The following is a 17,900-nucleotide window of genomic DNA, read 5'->3' as shown; positions in this document are numbered from 1 at the left end:
TGTTGTTGATATATACTTTTTTTGTTTGTCTTACTAATCAACATCGTACATGGACAACAAGATAAAAAAAGAAGGAAGAATCTGTAAATTTTTATGTATTATATATTAAACTCGAAAGTTTTTGTATAAATAAAATAATATTTTTTTAACTTAAATGAATGAAGATATATACTTCCATCCTTTTTCTTAGAAAACTCAATTATGCAATTATTAATATTTAAACAAGTTTTTTTAATTTAAAATAAGAAATTGTCTTAGTTTATTCTCTATAAAAGCTGCCATTTCAGTTAATACTCCTCTAACTTTTTGTCCAATTATCTGTTATATCACACTCTCTTTTCTAATTAGCGTTATTTAGTAAAAGTATTAATGTAAGGAACAATATAGATTGATTTTTTTCTAAAAAAAGAAAATTAACGCTATTTTTAATCTGACTTTTAAATAAGAACGGATAAAGCATAATTTAATGTAATTATGCCAATGTGTTTCTCGCGAATTTAATGTTCTATTTTAAAAACCTTTTCTTATTATTTTAATAATATTTTTTTTTTGTCTTTCATTGACCTGATATTTAAAAAAAAAAAATAGTGCCTGAAGCGTCACATCAACATATACAACATAATGAAATATATCAACTATTTAAATTATAATTGCTAATATTGTTTTGCATAATTGCGATTTTATTTTATTTTTCTTACACAGAAACAAGATAGAAGCGATACATACGGGGACGAGACCAAGGCAATCAGGTCTCGCCACTTCAGCTTCTCATACGTCGAAAGTTTATCTGTCAGGTGCAATTTATTTCTTCATCTATTTATTTATTTATTTTAATAAATAATAATAATAATAATAATAATAATAATTATTATTATTATTATTATTATTATTTCTGGGCATCGTCTCTACTAGTAGTAGTTTCTAATCTTCATCTCAGCAAATCGCAATTCCAATTTTTGATTAAAAAAGTTTCACAAGCTCAATTAGCACCGCAGCTACAATTACCGATCACTCTTCTATCTTCTTCGTTTTAGATCTCACTTTTTCAGAAGAAACAAAGGGGCGATCTAACCGTGTGCGTGGTCGTTTTACTCAACTCTCAGTGGCGTGGCCATGGCTCCTCCGCCGCAGCAGTCTCATCGATCGCCGTCACCGTCACAACCGTCAGGGTCAGTTCCCTGATCCATCTTCCCTGCGTCTTCTTTTCTTTCTTTCTAACTCTCTATTTATTCGAATGTTGCACAAATTCGATTTGGACTTATCTACGGAAGCAACTGCATCGCAATTGCCGCGGTTTGGTTTCAGATAAATACGAAATTTCTTATGCTTTGGTTTTATCTTACAACAAGCATTCAAATGTTTGAATGCGCATTTCGCTTGGTTGTCATTAACATTAGAGATCCAATGCCGTTCAGTTTTGTCCTATTTGGCGTATGATTGTGAAATACAGTGTCCATGTGTTTTTACTTAAGTAGTTGAGTTATGTACATCGAGCTCGTTAGCACGCACAGCATAATTTTTGGCGGATTCATCCACTTTCGTTATCTTTTCATTTCAGAAAGTTGTTTATGGAATGGCTAAAGGGGCTAAGTTAACTACATTGAGTTGGTGCATTAGCTTTTTTTGCTCTTTTTTTAAATTTTTATTTTTAATCTTAAACGAGCTATTGGCAATTAATTGTAGACAACTTACATACGGTTGCTGAGGTGCTTTTTGTGTTGTTTTCCGTTCGAAATTGAAGTTTCCAGTCAGTAATCCATGTTGACATTTAATGCAAACCTTTAATGTGTAGATTATTGAGGTGAAATTCTGATATTGATTGGAAAAGACGTAGGAAGTTGTATTTAAGCTGTCCTTGTTAATAACTGAATTATTTTCTGTCAGGTTGATTATTTTTTGGTTGTGGTGTGATATCTTCACGTCGATTACTGACCTAATGTTTAATTTAATCAGGAAGAGTGAAGTCTCCGATCTGAAATCACAGCTCCGGCAGCTTGCTGGGAGCCGAGCTCCAGGTGCTGATGATTCTAAGAGGGATCTCTTCAAGAAGGTGATTTCCAACATGACTATTGGTATTGATGTCTCGTCTCTCTTTGGCGAGATGGTAATGTGCTCTGCGACGTCAGACATTGTTCTGAAAAAAATGTGCTATCTATATGTTGGGAACTATGCAAAGGTCAATCCTGATCTTGCACTTTTGACGATTAATTTTTTACAAAGAGATTGCAAGGATGAGGATCCGATGATACGGGGTCTAGCATTGAGGAGTTTGTGTTCACTCCGGGTGGCAAATTTGGTGGAGTATTTGGTTGGGCCATTAGGGTCTGGGTTGAAGGACAACAATAGTTATGTGAGGATGGTGGCAGTTATTGGGGTTTTGAAACTGTATCATATTTCAGCTTCCACCTGTATTGATGCAGATTTTCCAGCAATACTGAAGCATTTGATGCTCAATGATCCTGATACTCAGGTGAGGATTCCATTTGTATGAAAATTTCATCTTCAACCTATGATAAATCATATCAGTGCTGTTTAAATTTTGTAAAGAATTAAGAGTTTCACTTATAATCAAGCTAATCTAAATTGTCCAATGATTAATGAATTGCAAGCGAATAGGCTTTTTGTAAATAAGAAGTTATTATCCTTGATCTTGATTTGTTTTCTTTCATTCCTTTTCTGTTTTCCAAATGATTATTAGCGTGAATTATGTTCGTGTCCCCACATGATGTATTTGGACATTTAGAAGTACATATATCATGTTGGTAAGAAAAACATACACGAAACCTGTAACTAAAATAAGAAACAAAATATAAGAGCTTGTATGGTGCTGATCCTAATTTGATTAGGATACCTATGCAATAATAAATACTCCAAGTATAAGTTCTGTTGAAGGTATGACTTCTTTATTTTATCAAAATTTTTCAAACCAGTGCTTTTGATTGTTTTCTGTTTGAAAACAGCAAATTGCCTCGAGTAATCACCCTTTAATGAGCAGGTCCTTGAGGTCTCATTTGAATATTTTGTTTGCTCAAGAAGTTAATTGTGTGATTTTTGGTATAATACTTGTGGTTGTACCCCGTTAAAAAAATGAATTCATTTTTTTTTTTTTTGAGTTTAAATGCTTTGTTACGATGTCAGTGCCTGCTGCTTTGAGCACTATTATTATTGTGTCCATGTATGTGTGAGAATGACGTATTAATTCTTTGTTCTTATTGCTTTTCAATTGTTATTCACCTATATATATATATATAACAGAATGACAAGTATTCTTGTTTCAAAAAATTAAGACAACAGCATTCATCAAAATTGTACATTACGTGTATAGTAATTTTTTCTTGATCAGGTAGTCGCAAATTGTTTGTCTGCTTTACAAGAGATTTGGACCTTAGAGTCATCCACATCAGAGGAAGCAGCCAGGGAGAGAGAAACACTTCTTAGCAAGCCAACTGTATATCACCTTTTGAATAGGTAATATTTTCTCAAGTGATTCCCTGTTTGTCTGGGAAAGTTGTGGTTCTGAAGTTATCTTACTTCCTCAATGGACAGGACTATTGCATTCTTTCTATTGGGAAAATCCCAAGTCCTGTATTGACTAGAGATAGTGTCAAAATATAATATATAAGTGAAGACAATACCTTTCAAACTGGTTTTGTAGAGTTGAATTAAGCATAAATCACCTTTCTTCAAGACATTCAACACCTCTTTTTTAAGGTGAAACTAACTTTTATCATAATACACCTGATAAACTGAATATTTTCAACAACCCTCCTGTGGAATTTCCTTTCAATTGAGTTTTGTCCTTCCATTTCTTGTTGGGAAAAAAAGGCTCATAGAACTATCGTATAATATGCTTGTGTCCTAGTTTCTTTGTCCTTGTGTATTGTTGAATATAGTGAAAACTATGTGAGATTAATTTTCCTTATGTCAAATATACAAATATGGTTTTCTATTTATAATAGAAGAAATATAGGTTAAGCCTAATATACAAATATGAAATAATAACAAACTAACTAAAGATAAAAGATAAAGATAATATATCTAACACTTTCCTTTAAGCTAGTGCATACAAATCGTATGTACCAAGTTTGTTGCTAATATAATCTATAAAGACTTAGTGAAAATATGTGCATCTACATTCGACTGACGCCAAATTGTTAATGATTTGCAAATATGACATAGAAGACAAAAATCAATCCAAAAGACTTCCCTGAGCAACAAATATGGGAGGTTATTCCATATAAATCTTTTCTCACAAATCATCACTAAGGAATGCATTGTTGACATCTAGTGGATAAAGATGTCATTGTTGAAGAGTCACCATGACTATAAATAAACTAACAAAACCCATCTTTGTCATGGAAGAAAAAACATACATGGACGGGACAAACGCAATGGTGAGAAAAGGGAGGTCAAAAGAGACAACAGCGAAAGAAACCGTCGATGAATAGGAGAGAGAAACCTTAAAAATCCAAGATTTTCCAATCAAGACACCTGGAAAAGGAAAAAGAGTAATCTTGATATTTTGAATAGCTGTCTAAGATGAGACGGGACATGCGACTATGCACGATGAACCTGAAAGAAGAAAAAGAACGACCTTGATGCTTTGAATTGTTGCCTAAGAGGGGACGAGACATGCCACCAAACATGACGAAAAAGGGAGCAGATCCAAAACTTTAAAAGGCACTGAGAGCGCGTAGGAGATCCGATGAAGGTGTCGTTGACGACATGGTGGTCACCTGACCTAGACGATCAAAACCGTGCAATCGTTGGTCAAAACTGGAACTCTAGTAGTGGCAGTAGTAGATGATGACGGTAGACGAGTAGATGATGACGTTGCCGGTAGCAATAGATGGCGCAGTCACTGACACCGGCAAGTGTAGTGACAGGCAACAATTTTATTTTATTTTTCCTTAAAATAACCTGACTCTGATACCATGTTGAATATAGTGAAAACTATGTATGAGATTAATCTCCCTCGTGTTAGATACATACATAGGGTCCTCTATTTATAATAGAAGAGATATGGGTTAAGCTCAAAATACAAATGAGAAATAATAACAAATTAACTAAAGATAAAAAATAAAGATAAGATAAAGGTAATATATCTAACATATTATATAAATTAATAATATGTAGTTTGATTGTGGGAATAAATGGTTGATATGTGCTAAATCAGGCCCATTAGACTATAAAATGTGTTGATAGTTGTGGCAACCATATTAGAGATAAAGAGAAAGCATCTGTAATATCTTGCAAAATACCAATTGTGAGAAAACTCATCAATTCCTTATTTTTTCACATGCAGAATTAAGGAATTCAGTGAATGGGCACAATGTCTTGTGCTGGAATTGGTGAGCAAGTACATTCCGGCAGATAGCAGTGAAATATTTGATATGATGAATCTCCTTGAAGATAGACTCCAGCATGCAAATGGTGCCGTTGTCTTGGCAACTGTTAAATTATTTCTACAGTTGACTTTGTCTATGGCTGATGTTCATCAGCAGGTATGCATTGATTTTTGCGTGTCTGTGTGTCAAAACATCTCATTTGATCTCTTTGTTTTTCATAGCAACATTTTTTTATATATATAATTTTTTTTTTCTGACAATTCTTTGGTCTGAATTTTATCTGCATTATATCTAGTAATGACTTTACTTTAACTACTATTTGACTGAATGGACTCAAAGAATACATATATTTGATATTTAGGGTTTTTACCTGCAAGATTAGGTTTATGTTATTCATGTACGGACAGCTATAATTGTGTTGAGTGTGTATCAGTACTGTAAACTTGGGGATGCAGTGGGTTAAGTGTTATGACTAAGTTATATGTGAGTTCTTTTATTTGACCTTAACTTGGTTGGGGACGTCGGGGCTTCTTTAATTTATGAATAATCTTGAGCAGTATATTAGAAAATCATTTGGTTAATTCATCTCACTTTGATGCTAGGCTCATAATGTTACTTAATTTTGTTATCGTGTTTCTGTAAATGATTTGCATTGTTTTGTTAATATACTTTCTAACCTAGGTATATATTAAAAATATGCACACATGCCTCCAAGAAAGGTACACGTAATTGAATGTGTTTTAATTTTTTTAGTCCTTGCTAGTTCTTTATTTTGTATTATAGGATCTGAGAGTCACTATGACTAGGAATTATTAAGCTCTGATTACAGTAGAGAAAAAACAGGAAAGTGTAGGAAAAAGAAAAATATCGGACAAGGTTATATGCCCTGTGGTACAGCCACCCTGATATTATCCCAATGCTTCCCACACGTGTTATCACTAATGCAAATTTGTTATAACCTATGCGATCCCAATTTTTCCCTCACCATCATATTAACATGTCACATGACCTTCAGTCATAGCAATTCCTTTTTTTGTCTATTCATTATTTTGTCTCATATTTTGGAAGCGTTGTGTCACTTTGAGGTGTTGGTTTCATGTCATTATTTGTGTGTCCTCAATTTTTAGGTGACTGATGTAGTTGTTATACATTAAATGTTATTTTTTTTTTTGTATCGTACAGTCTATTACTCATTACTCGTAACTATATGAGCATGGCTTTTTTTTTTTTACAAGCTGAGGTTTGTGCTAGGATTTCACCTAAATTAAAAGCCCAGCCTCAAGCTTACGTTTTATCTGTGTTTGTATATGTCATGGCCAATCTCAGCTTGGCTTGATTACATGCTTATTTAAGTTGTCATTGTTATTATATATACTTTGTTTTTCTCTTAAAGTTATTATGATATTATCGTGTCAGCTTTGACTGCTTATCTGTGATTTCTGTTGCTAATTCTTGTTTTTTTAGGTATATGAGCGTATCAAAGCCCCTCTATTGACTCAAGTGAGCTCAGGAAGTCCAGAACAATCTTATGCGGTTTTAAGTCACCTGCATCTTTTGGTCATGCGTGCACCTTATATATTTTCCTCGGACTATAAACACTTCTATTGCCAGTACAACGAACCATCATATGTTAAAAAGTTGAAGCTTGAAATGCTGACTGCAGTGGCGAATGAAAGCAACACCTATGAGATAGGTAAGTAACACCAAATGGCTATAGAGAGAAAGGTTTAGGAAGAGGGAATAATTGAAATAGGATGATTGTTTATGATGTCTATTCCTTAGTCTGAGGCCTTCCTCCTAATGACTTATTCATAAATTTCTTGGATCCCATTTCAGTGACAGAACTATGTGAATATGCTGCAAATGTTGACATTCCCATTGCAAGGGAATCAATTCGAGCTGTTGGGAAGATAGCGTTGCAGCAGTATGATGTCAATGCTATTGTTGACCGACTTCTCCAGTTTCTTGAGATGGAAAAGGACTATGTTACTTCTGAAGCTTTGGTAAACATTACAACTGCCTGCTAGATACCCTGGAACTTGTGTCTAGTAGTATCGCATTGTTTCATATTGTTAAGCAAACATGTGTGTAAAGTATGACATTTTGATTTGCCTTATTATAGTAGGGTAGAATGCAAGTTTTGAAAGTTCATTTGTACAGGTGCTTGTGAAAGATCTGTTAAGAAAATATCCACAATGGAGTCAGGATTGTATTGCTGTTGTTGGAAATATCAGTAGCAAAAATGTTCAAGAACCCAAGGCAAAGGCAGCTCTTATATGGATGTTGGGAGAATATTCTCAGGACATGCACGATGCTCCATATGTCTTGGAGAGTTTAGTGGAAAATTGGGATGAGGAGCATTCTTCTGAGGTAGTACCTTTTATGCTTTACAACCTCGCAATTTCCACATTTGATATGTAGATTTCCTATTGAATGCCATGTTGTGCTCGACCCAACAACATAGGGCAGTTTAGTCTCAGTCATAGATTTAGTTCTCTGCCATGTACTTATATTCTTTAATGGAAGGATTCAACCTTTTTTATTCAGCATATCAAGCTTTGGCATTTTAGCAATGTGGACAAAAAAAAATAGTGTATTCAAATCAGACCAAAATTGGCAGATCTTAAAATCCCAAAAATAAAGAGGACCAAAATTGTGGATCGAGAATTGAAGGGAACCAAAATTGAAGTTTAGCCTAAATTTAGCTATTTGGTTTTTGATTAAACAATCTTGGTTGAATGAGTTTGACAAAAACCTTAGATTGTGACTGACTTTCAGTTATTTAATCTGTCTCACTTTGTACTGAACCAGCCTAAGCTGCAGTTCCCGTGTCCTGCTATTTTTATGCAAATGGCTTACCACAAGCATTAGCTATTGTACTTCTGAAACTTGAGAATCTCCCCTGCAATATTTGCTCCCTGCCTTAGCAGAAACAATATAGTACAAATTACTAACTATAGTTGGGTTTGGATTAAGGGAGTTCCTAATTTGATTGTCATATAATCATCTTTGTAATAATGGTAAAAACATGATATCCCTCCCCTGGCAATACGGAATCACAAAACCATAGTTTACCAGAGAAAGGTAAGAAGTTATTTAGCATTATGTCTTGTGAGTATTGCCATGAATGGAGTATTAGCTTGTATTTTTGTTTACTTATTGTATTTTAAACAACTGATGTCTCATCTGATGATGCAGGTTCGCCTACATCTTCTTACTGCAGTTATGAAGTGTTTCTTTAAGCGACCACCTGAAACTAAAAAAGCATTAGGTGCTGCATTGGCTGCTGGACTTGCTGATTTTCACCAGGTTTGAAATTTTGTTACTGGATTCTACTGAGTTGTCAAAACAATGAATTGATTCGATTGCAGTGGTATATTAACCGAACCTTTTGTGGATTGCAGGATGTTCATGACAGGGCCTTATTTTATTACAGGCTTCTGCAATACAATGTATCCGTGGCAGAGAGTGTGGTTAACCCGCCAAAGCAAGCAGTTTCAGTATTTGCTGATACCCAGAGCAGTGAAATCAAAGATCGCATATTTGATGAATTTAACAGTCTGTCTGTTGTATATCAAAAGGTAGCCAGAGTATTCTCTTCCCAGAGGTTTTAATGAAATAATTTGTTGAGTTTGGACTAATTCTAGATACTTGACTCCATTCTAAATTTAATAAAATATGTTGCTATTTTAAACAAATTTAAAGATAAAAAATGGGGAGAAAATATTAAATAATTCACGTTACCATTTAAAGTGTGCTTTTTGTTTCTTGAATTCTTCCCTGTAAAACGTGTCTGTCTTCTTAATGTATCGCCTGAGATATTCTAAATAATATGCTGCAATAGTTATTTCAATTAGAATTTATTTTTACATTTTAAAAATATAAAATATTGTGCGGTCAAACTCTGTTCCACAACACGTTAAAGATTGCACCTTCTTCTGTGATAGGTTAATTAAACACCTAGCTAATATTAACATTACTTGAAAGTTGAAACATGTTTACATTTTTGTGATCCTTATGTATTTTTAAATTTGTCAAACTAACAGTAGCAAATTCATGCAGCCTTCTTATATGTTCACTGATAAGGAACATCGAGGGACAATTGAGTTTGCAGATGAAATTGGAAATCTATCTATTACTGCAGAATCTGTAGAGTCTGTTGTTCCAGCTCAGAGAGTGGAAGCAAATGACAAAGATCTGCTTCTAAGTACTTCAGAAAAAGATGAAGGAAGAGAACCTGGTAGCAATGGTTCTGCCTACAATGCTCCTTCCTATAATGGTTCATCTGCGCCTTCTACAACTTCACAACCACTTGCAGATTTGGCATTTCCAAGTACTGGCTTATCAGGTCAAGCACCAGCTTCTAGCTTGGCGATTGATGATCTGCTTGGTTTAGATTTTGCAGTTGGGACTGCAGCCACGCCTTCACCTCCTTCATTGAACCTAAACCCAAAAGCTGTACTGGATCCTGGCACATTTCAGCAGAAATGGCGTCAACTGCCAATATCTATATCCGAGGTTTGTTTCTAAATTATATCAGTTTCAGTCATGTGATAACTTGTACTTCATTTGAACGAACTCATACAATAAGAAAGTTTTTCAATGTCAGCCAATGAAATGTTGGCACTCATTTAATGAATATGACATAAATTGTTAAGCTTATTAAAGGACTTAAGGATGTATAGCACCAAATAATAGAATGATTGTATAGAACTTTAATAAACATTTTTTCATTGATAATTCAACAGAAAATTAAAATTGAATTACGGAAATATTCTAGTACGTACTCTATTTTTTTTTCTCTATTTTTGGCCTCCCCAACCAACAAAAAATGTGAAGCATTTTTATCTTGTTTATAAACTGGTACAGGAATATTCTCTAAGTCCTCAGGGAATTGCATCCTTGACAACTCCCCATGCACTCCTGCGGCACATGCAAAGCCATTCAATACACTGCATTGCATCCGGCGGTCAGTCTCCCAACTTTAAGTTCTTTTTCTTTGCTCAGAAAGCAGAAGCATCGTCAATCTATCTTGTAGAGTGTATAATCAACACATCATCAGCCAAGTCACAGATTAAAGTAAAAGCTGATGACCAAAGTTCATCCCAGGCATTCTCAACATTATTCCAATCAGCCTTGTCAAAATTTGGTTTACCCTGAGACTTTATGTTGCATCCTTCAGACAGACTGTGCAAAATAAGCGGTGAAGAAATTTTGGAATCCTAGATTGAATATATAAGGAACTGGAGGATATCGGCTCCATAACGATCCCAAAAAGTTTTTTGAAAGGTAATCAGATCTGTGTATAACAGACGAAAATGCCTGGGGGATTCCATTGGCTAAAAGATTTTGTAGTTGTTTGTATCCCAGTCAACACGATGATCCATCATATATTCAGTTGTAGAAAACCTAGTCTGGGTTGTAAGTTTGTAGAGGTTTTGTTTTATGCTGATTTTCTGACGTGTATTTATGTGTTCATTGTGTTCTAGGTCATTATTGGCATTGATTGACTAGTGCTTAATTTCGGTGCTGGGCTGGTACTGAAATGTGAGTTTGGATCCTTAATCAGTTGATTGCTCAATACACAATTGATATTCGATGCCTCTACTGTTGTTACTTGCCAGTTTGCATGCCACACAATGTTTCACTTATTTTTGTTAGTGTTAGTGATCGTGGTCATTTTTTGTATGCACATGTTTCTGCTTAAATGAACAGAAATGTTTTTTTTAATCTCGTAGATATTAAATTTTACCCTATTAGATTAAAATCAAAATGAAGTTTAAATCATGCATAGGTTTAACGGAAAAAATTTCTGAGCTGAAGCAGGTGCACCAAAACTAAGAATTCTGTTGAATATTTTAAGATTATGAATCATATATTGATTTTCACAATATATTTTTCTAATATTAAAAAACTTCTTTCAACTCTCTCTAATTAGCATATATTTATGTTTATTTATATTTGATCTTCCTAGTCACCTTTTTATTTCGCTTCATCCTTTTTATCTCTAAATTGATTTTTCGTATTGTTATAGAATAAGTTTTTAACAGTTCTGTTTACCAAAAAAAAAAAACACAAAACAAAAACGTTAATAGTTAAAAAACATGATATCATCATTTAAATAATTTATTATAAATATGAAAAAATAATTGATAAATTCAAAATATTTATTTAATTTATAAATTTTAAGTATATTCAGATACAAAATATAATTTAAAAGAAACAAAAGATTTCAAACCGTAGAAAAAAAGGCATTTATTTAATTTAATTATATAAAATGAATAATTATTATCTACAATACATAAGTAAAAATGCTACTTTAATATTATTCTTCAACTTATTCAAACTACCTGATTACATATCACATCAGGACTTTTTTACTGTTCAAAATATTAATTAAATAACTTTTTTTTAAAATTATAGCAAAAAAAACATATATTATCTGCTAATATTAAAAAACAAATCTAAATATCAAATATCCCAGGGCCATTAAATAAATATCAAATAATTATAGAAAATATAAAATCATTTAAATATGTCTTAAAAATAAATTATGAAACTATGAATCAAAGAAAAACTTGATATAATTTTTTTTATTACATAATAATTAAGTTATTTTAGTAATTTAAAAGAAAAACGAGAATAAGTATGAAATATATATACACACACTTATCATCGTTATTATATTCAATTTAAAAAATTAAATATTATTTATATTTATATCGATATTCAATTAATAGAGAGATTTTTCATCAAACAAAGTTTTACAATACTTTGCGAATGGGATTTATTTATCATTCTTATATTCTTATACCCAACCAGTAACTATTTTAAAATCAAATAATGAATATAACACATTTTATTGTAGTTACTATTAAAAATTTCGTTTAATTGGTGTGCGGAGGGGCTCTGAAATATTCTTTCAATAGAAACAATTTTCTTCGTTGCCTTACCTTTTTGTGAATTTCATGAGTATAGTCTATATAGTCATATAAAGAAGGCAGGAAATAAATTCATTGTTTGAATATATGTTAAGAAAGACATGAAATGAAAGAGGACAATTAAGATAAATAATTTTAATTTAAATTAGGAAATATATTTGAATTTATAAATTAAAAGTTTAATTGATTAATGATTTTTTTTAAGATAGAAATTATCATCACAAAATATAATATTTAAAAGTTCAAATATATTTTTAAATCTAAAAAGCAGTAATTTATCTACATTTATTTTCTACAAATATATTTTTTTAATATATGATATTTTTAAATAATTTGTTTAACTATAGTAAGTTTAACATGAAAATAAAAAAAAATATTAACTAATTAAGATAACAAGTATAACTTAACTAACAAAAGTATAACTTAACTATTTTCATGATTATTTTATATATTTAACGTTATATTTAATAATATAAACTAAAAAAAAATCAAAGATTTAAAAGTAATAAGATCTGCTGTACTAAAAAAAAATAGGTCATTATGTCTATTTAATTTTTTTTAAGTTAGTTATTTTATAATTCTAAATTGTGTAATAGACAAAAAAGAACAATGGTTAATTTTTATATTACATATAATTTTAATTTATGATAGTTATTATTTCTAAAAATTAATATTTTTTTATCATATTTATCTTCAGACATAATTTTTTATTCCTTATAACTAAAAATTCATTTTATATTATTTAATATTTAGATATGAAAATTATGATATAAAAATAAGTTATCAGCTTTACGTAAAATATAGTTTTTTTTTAGTAAAAATATTATTAAAATAAATTATTGGCTGTAAAAGTAAAAGTAATATATACAATTACCTCTTTTATAATAAAAAAAATTACTTCATTAAATTAAGTCCATAAAAAATCTAGTTATATTAATTTAAATATACCATAATGATTGTGATCGATCTAAATCATGCATAATAAGGAGACATAATTTTTACTAACAAAGTGGGGGCATTTATAGTTCACAAGAATGATTTCTCTGAACAGGTGCAACATTTTATAGCTCTTGAATTAAAAAGATATTTGATGACAGATAGAATCACAAAAAGACAATGGAGTAAGTAAACTGGTTTATAATATGCGAACACGTTAACTAAGGCTTTAAAAACCTATCAAACCAATCAGATGATTCCTTCACTTGCAATCTGGTTAATTGGTGTCCAACTCCAGCTTCTGAAATGACCTGCATGTAAAAGCTACCAATCATTAACAGTAGAATATATAATTTTCTCCTCGAAGTGACCAACCAACACTAGTTCATACCTTTAAATTATCTAAGCACTGAAACTCTTTGTATGCCTGACTTGCCTTTGAGATTGGAACTTCCAAGCCAACAATGGGACACCGAGGATCTTCGGCACCTAGAGTTCCCAAAACCCAAGGAAATGCTTCAATTACAAATTAGTTTAAAAATATTCACAAAATCTAAACACACTAAAGATGCAAATACATGGAGTTATATATGAATAAGGTAGCCATGTTGAAATGAAAATGATAAATATTTTACCATTAAGAATAAGTAATGGACGAGGTGCTATAGCCGGAATTGAATAGGGTGAATCAAATTCGGAAGCTAAACCCGGAGCAATTCGGTCCCATACCTGAGCAGAAATAAAAAAAAAAAAAATTGTGATTAGTATATAGTATCCTTTGCCTACAGTTTAAAATAACAGTAACAAAGCTCTAGATAGATATTATGTCCCGGTGGGTGAATAACTAGCAACAATGGGATACTTATCATGGTACCACACACTGTCAATCATGTTTTGTTAAAGCAATAAATAGCAATTCCGTTGCAGACAGAATCAGAGTTGATTTCATAAAAATTTGTCTGACCTTCTCCACTGCTTCTTTGTCAATAACATCTTTACCCAAATGATGACAAGCCGCTGCATCCAGTTACTCAAGACATTAGAGGATGTACATACCAAAATACCTTCAAAATACATTTCAGTCATACACTGTTAATTTGCTTGAATGAATTAGTACCCCAATTGGATACTAATATATTTCTCCTTCTAGGTCTTACCCAAACACCGTCTCACTTCGACATGAAATTTTATCGGATGTCCCAATGAGACCACTGTGTAATTTAATCCATAGACAATCTATTTTAAATAACCAACTGTAAAAGATCTCATCAATTTTAAGAATTGATTAGCTGTCGCATAGGATACAACATGTGCTCCATATATAAATTGGCACGTACAACATTATTGGATTCACAAGAATAATAACTTCAATGTTATATTAAAATGAAATACAAGAAGCAGTAACTAAATCAAAGATAGAAAACATTATTTCAAAAACTCATTTGACATTATCTTACTCTCAAAAACAGGCTTTATACTATCAACTCGAGCCTTCCATTTGTCATTGTCTATGGCCCATCGAAATCCCTGCAACATATAGTTCACAAGTTTTAGCATCATTGCTTTAGATTCACATTTGTCTAAATAAAAACTTCATTCAATCATTCATTGTCACCTGAACGCCAATCAGAGGAACGACCACAGCATAGCGAGTATCAGCAAATGCAGCAAACCATGCATGCATTCCTGCATCAAAGAATTATACAAATGATGAACCATATTGACCATGCCGTCTGACATATTCCTTTCAACATCTCTCAACCAACCTCCAAGTGATATTCCGGTGATTCCTATTCTAGAAGGGTCTATATCCTCTCTTTGTGTTAGATAATCGGCCAATTTAATCAAGTCCCAGACCTGCCAAAACATGGAAAATACGCCATTTCTGAGCCGATTAAATCATAAGCTTAAACTGCCACAATCACACTTGAAACAAATCATTTGGAACATAAAGTGCGTTGTAAATGCAAGTCCCACTTCAGTTTTATGAAAACAAATTAAATACTTTAAACTAGGTTGACTATATCTAATGATTTAAAGGCATATTCAATACTCCCACCTGTGGATAGACCAACAACGCGACCCAGAATGATGGTATCACAGTCGCAGACAAATACAACTTAATTTGATTCAACTGAAAAAATAAAAAGGGTCTCCAAAAACAAGCAAAAGTCCAGACCAAAAGAAAAAACTTATATAAAGAAAAACAAATATCTGTGACTTTTTGGATACTCTTGACTACAAGCTCTAATAAGTTTGATGGTTATTGGGGTCCAATTTACTCGGTCCATTAGATACTTTGATTACTTTTTTTCATTCCGGAGCACAATTTTTACATTCCATAGAAAAGACTAACAAAAAATTTTAATCAAGTGATTCCATCTTTTAATTATATTCCAGAAAAAGAATGATCCAAAAACTTTCAATAAAATTCTTAACTAAATTGTAATGTTGCATGATAAATAATAAGGAAATAGTTTATTTTATTTTAATCACAAACTAATAAGTATAATACAATAATTATCCAATCTCAAACTAACCAATTCAGTACAATAATTTTAATAATGTTATTCTGACAGTGTATAATTATTAAAGTCAATAATAAATTACCGTGTCATATATGAATGGCATCGTTTGACTGGTTTTCCACGCATCAACAAGTGCCTGTGTATTTTTTTTGGTAGGGTAGGTTGCAGCCAAAACAAGTAAAAGAAAATCTTGTCAGTTTCAAATTGAGTAAGAGTATACATTGACATTTATTTTGATACGTCTAACAAGAGTTTTAAAAAAGTGAATTTTTGTAATTCTTAAGAAAAAAATAAGAAAGAACACTGTTAAATAAATGTAAAAAAATTTATGTGTGTCATAAAATATCATTTCTCTTTCAAACTGAATAATATAGATCTCTTATTTTTTAACTTTCCAAGGGATCTGAGGTAAATATGTCAGCAAAATGGAGTTCATTTCTCTCTATAAGGAGAAAAAACACAACAAATACAAAATAATATCTTTCTAGAAATATTAGTTCTCCTAAATTTTAATCATTATTCTTCAAGGCAAATTATATGTCCAGAATCACTGAAATACGAATTCCATTTGATGCACTAATCCTACTATTATGTTTCGAATTCATATAAAAAGTCATTTGAATTGATTTACAAACCAAATTCTATTTGTTACTTCAAATTCCTTTTTGTAAAATTTACTTTATTGCCATCACTTTGAATGTAAAAGTGATAAGAGCAGCATGGTTAAATATTTTAAACTGAATTACAATCACATCCAACAAAACTAGAGTTACAGAAAACCTAAAATTAAATTGATTTCAAAAGCAAATCAATCCCTAAAATTTGTTGTTTCAAACAAAGCATTTAAATTTTATTGTAGGGGTCATGCTATAACTTTTCCCCAAATATAATTGCGTTATCCATCTGGAGTTCAGAACCTAAAAGTAAGGCACAGCAATGCAAAGCAAAGCAAGCAATAAACAGTCAAACACGTACATCTCGATATGTGGTTGTGCACGTGGCACGTTCTCCATGGTAACGAGAATCCACCGAAATTGCTATATATCCCCGCGAAGCATACGCCTAAAGCACAAGGAAGAACACCAGCAACCGAAGCCAGAAAGAAAATCCGCGATTAAAATAAATTTATAAAACATGAGCACAGTGAAAATGCAAATGAAAAATAACCGGTGGAATGGAAGGAACAGAGGAGATGCAGCAGCAACCTTAAGCAATGGACGCAAGATCTCTTTGTGTTTGTTCGTACTGTGAAGAAAAACAACCGCCGGTCTTTTTTTCTGCTTATCACTTTCCTTCAGTTTCAGAATCAACACCGGCAACTGTCCTTGCTTTCCTTCCTGAGATAAAAAAAAATAAAAAAAAATCAATGAGTTTATCTTTCAAGCACAAAATCAGATCGGAATAACAAAAATACCGATTCAAAATTCATCTCCGGAGAAATCGAATTAATCAGTCACCTACCTCTATATTCAAGTAGAAATTCTCCTCCTGAAGCAACTCTTCAAGGTTCTCTATATCAGCCTTCGGACACGATTCCATTATCTCAATCTATAATTTTCAGGCGATTGAACCAGTCAATTAAGTAGACATTGAAACTAAATAAATAACAAGCAAAAGACGCTAAATGTCAATATTGACAATACCTCTTCCTTCGTTGGAGGAGAGTTTTGATGCAAAGGATTCTCCACTGGCTTCGCGTGTTCGACCGTTAACGGAACTGAAGCATCATATATAAGAACGAGTTTCAGTTAAACGAATCGTTGCACAATACATAACGAGATTGTGAAAGTTAATGAGTGAAATTTGATTGCTATACCTTCGTCTCGTCGTCTACTACAAAGGACTTGAAGGAACTTCGATCGAAGCTTTCTCTGAGCTTCAACAATGGCTTCTTTTTCCGCCATTTTCGTTTGGGATTTAACTTGAGAGTGAGTCTGAGAGACGGTTATACTTCGCCATGTGAGATGTGTTGCTCGTTTATAAATACCTGTCTTTGGCAGTTGGGTTGAAATTACTGAATACTGTAGACGCGTGTGGCTCAATAGAATTCGCACGTGCCGCGTCGGTAGCGGACTCGCAGCAGGTGCTAGTTTCATCTTATCATTTTCCTCTCTTGCTTTCCAGCTGCTACGGTGGCAGGTACAGTC

The 17,900-nt window shown here is 32.4% G+C and overlaps 2 protein-coding genes across 3 annotated transcripts; one reads left to right on the top strand and one right to left on the bottom strand.

Moving 5' to 3' along the window:
• Positions 1-915: 915 nt before the first annotated feature.
• On the top strand, positions 916-11,036 carry LOC106762178 (beta-adaptin-like protein A). Of its 2 annotated transcripts, XR_001375781.2 has the most exons (12): positions 916-1,169; positions 1,954-2,470; positions 3,344-3,468; positions 5,306-5,504; positions 6,813-7,041; positions 7,185-7,351; positions 7,509-7,718; positions 8,547-8,657; positions 8,753-8,929; positions 9,411-9,866; positions 10,218-10,637; positions 10,838-11,036. XR_001375781.2 is itself a non-coding variant. In XM_014645932.2 (11 exons), exons 1-11 carry the CDS (start codon positions 1,114-1,116, stop codon positions 10,506-10,508), a joined length of 2,538 nt encoding a protein of 845 aa, XP_014501418.1. In that variant the 5' UTR covers positions 916-1,113; the 3' UTR covers positions 10,509-11,036. The 2 variants fall into 2 exon arrangements, 1 of the variants encoding a protein (XP_014501418.1); XM_014645932.2 differs by having other exon boundaries at positions 10,218-11,036.
• A 2,232-nt stretch (positions 11,037-13,268) lies between these two features.
• On the bottom strand, positions 13,269-17,900 carry LOC106760738 (putative esterase YitV). Its single transcript, XM_014644147.2, has 13 exons — positions 17,570-17,900; positions 17,397-17,470; positions 17,215-17,301; positions 16,959-17,090; positions 16,729-16,815; positions 15,836-15,889; positions 14,992-15,082; positions 14,841-14,911; positions 14,683-14,752; positions 14,190-14,242; positions 13,861-13,954; positions 13,617-13,714; positions 13,269-13,536 (listed from the first exon to the last, which is right to left on the bottom strand). Exons 1-13 carry the CDS (start codon positions 17,847-17,849, stop codon positions 13,447-13,449), a joined length of 1,281 nt encoding a protein of 426 aa, XP_014499633.1. The 5' UTR covers positions 17,850-17,900; the 3' UTR covers positions 13,269-13,446.

Source organism: Vigna radiata, chromosome 5 (assembly GCF_000741045.1).
Source record: "Vigna radiata var. radiata cultivar VC1973A chromosome 5, Vradiata_ver6, whole genome shotgun sequence".
Lineage (NCBI taxonomy): Eukaryota > Viridiplantae > Streptophyta > Magnoliopsida > Fabales > Fabaceae > Vigna > Vigna radiata.
This window is presented reverse-complemented; position numbering and strand designations above follow the sequence as displayed.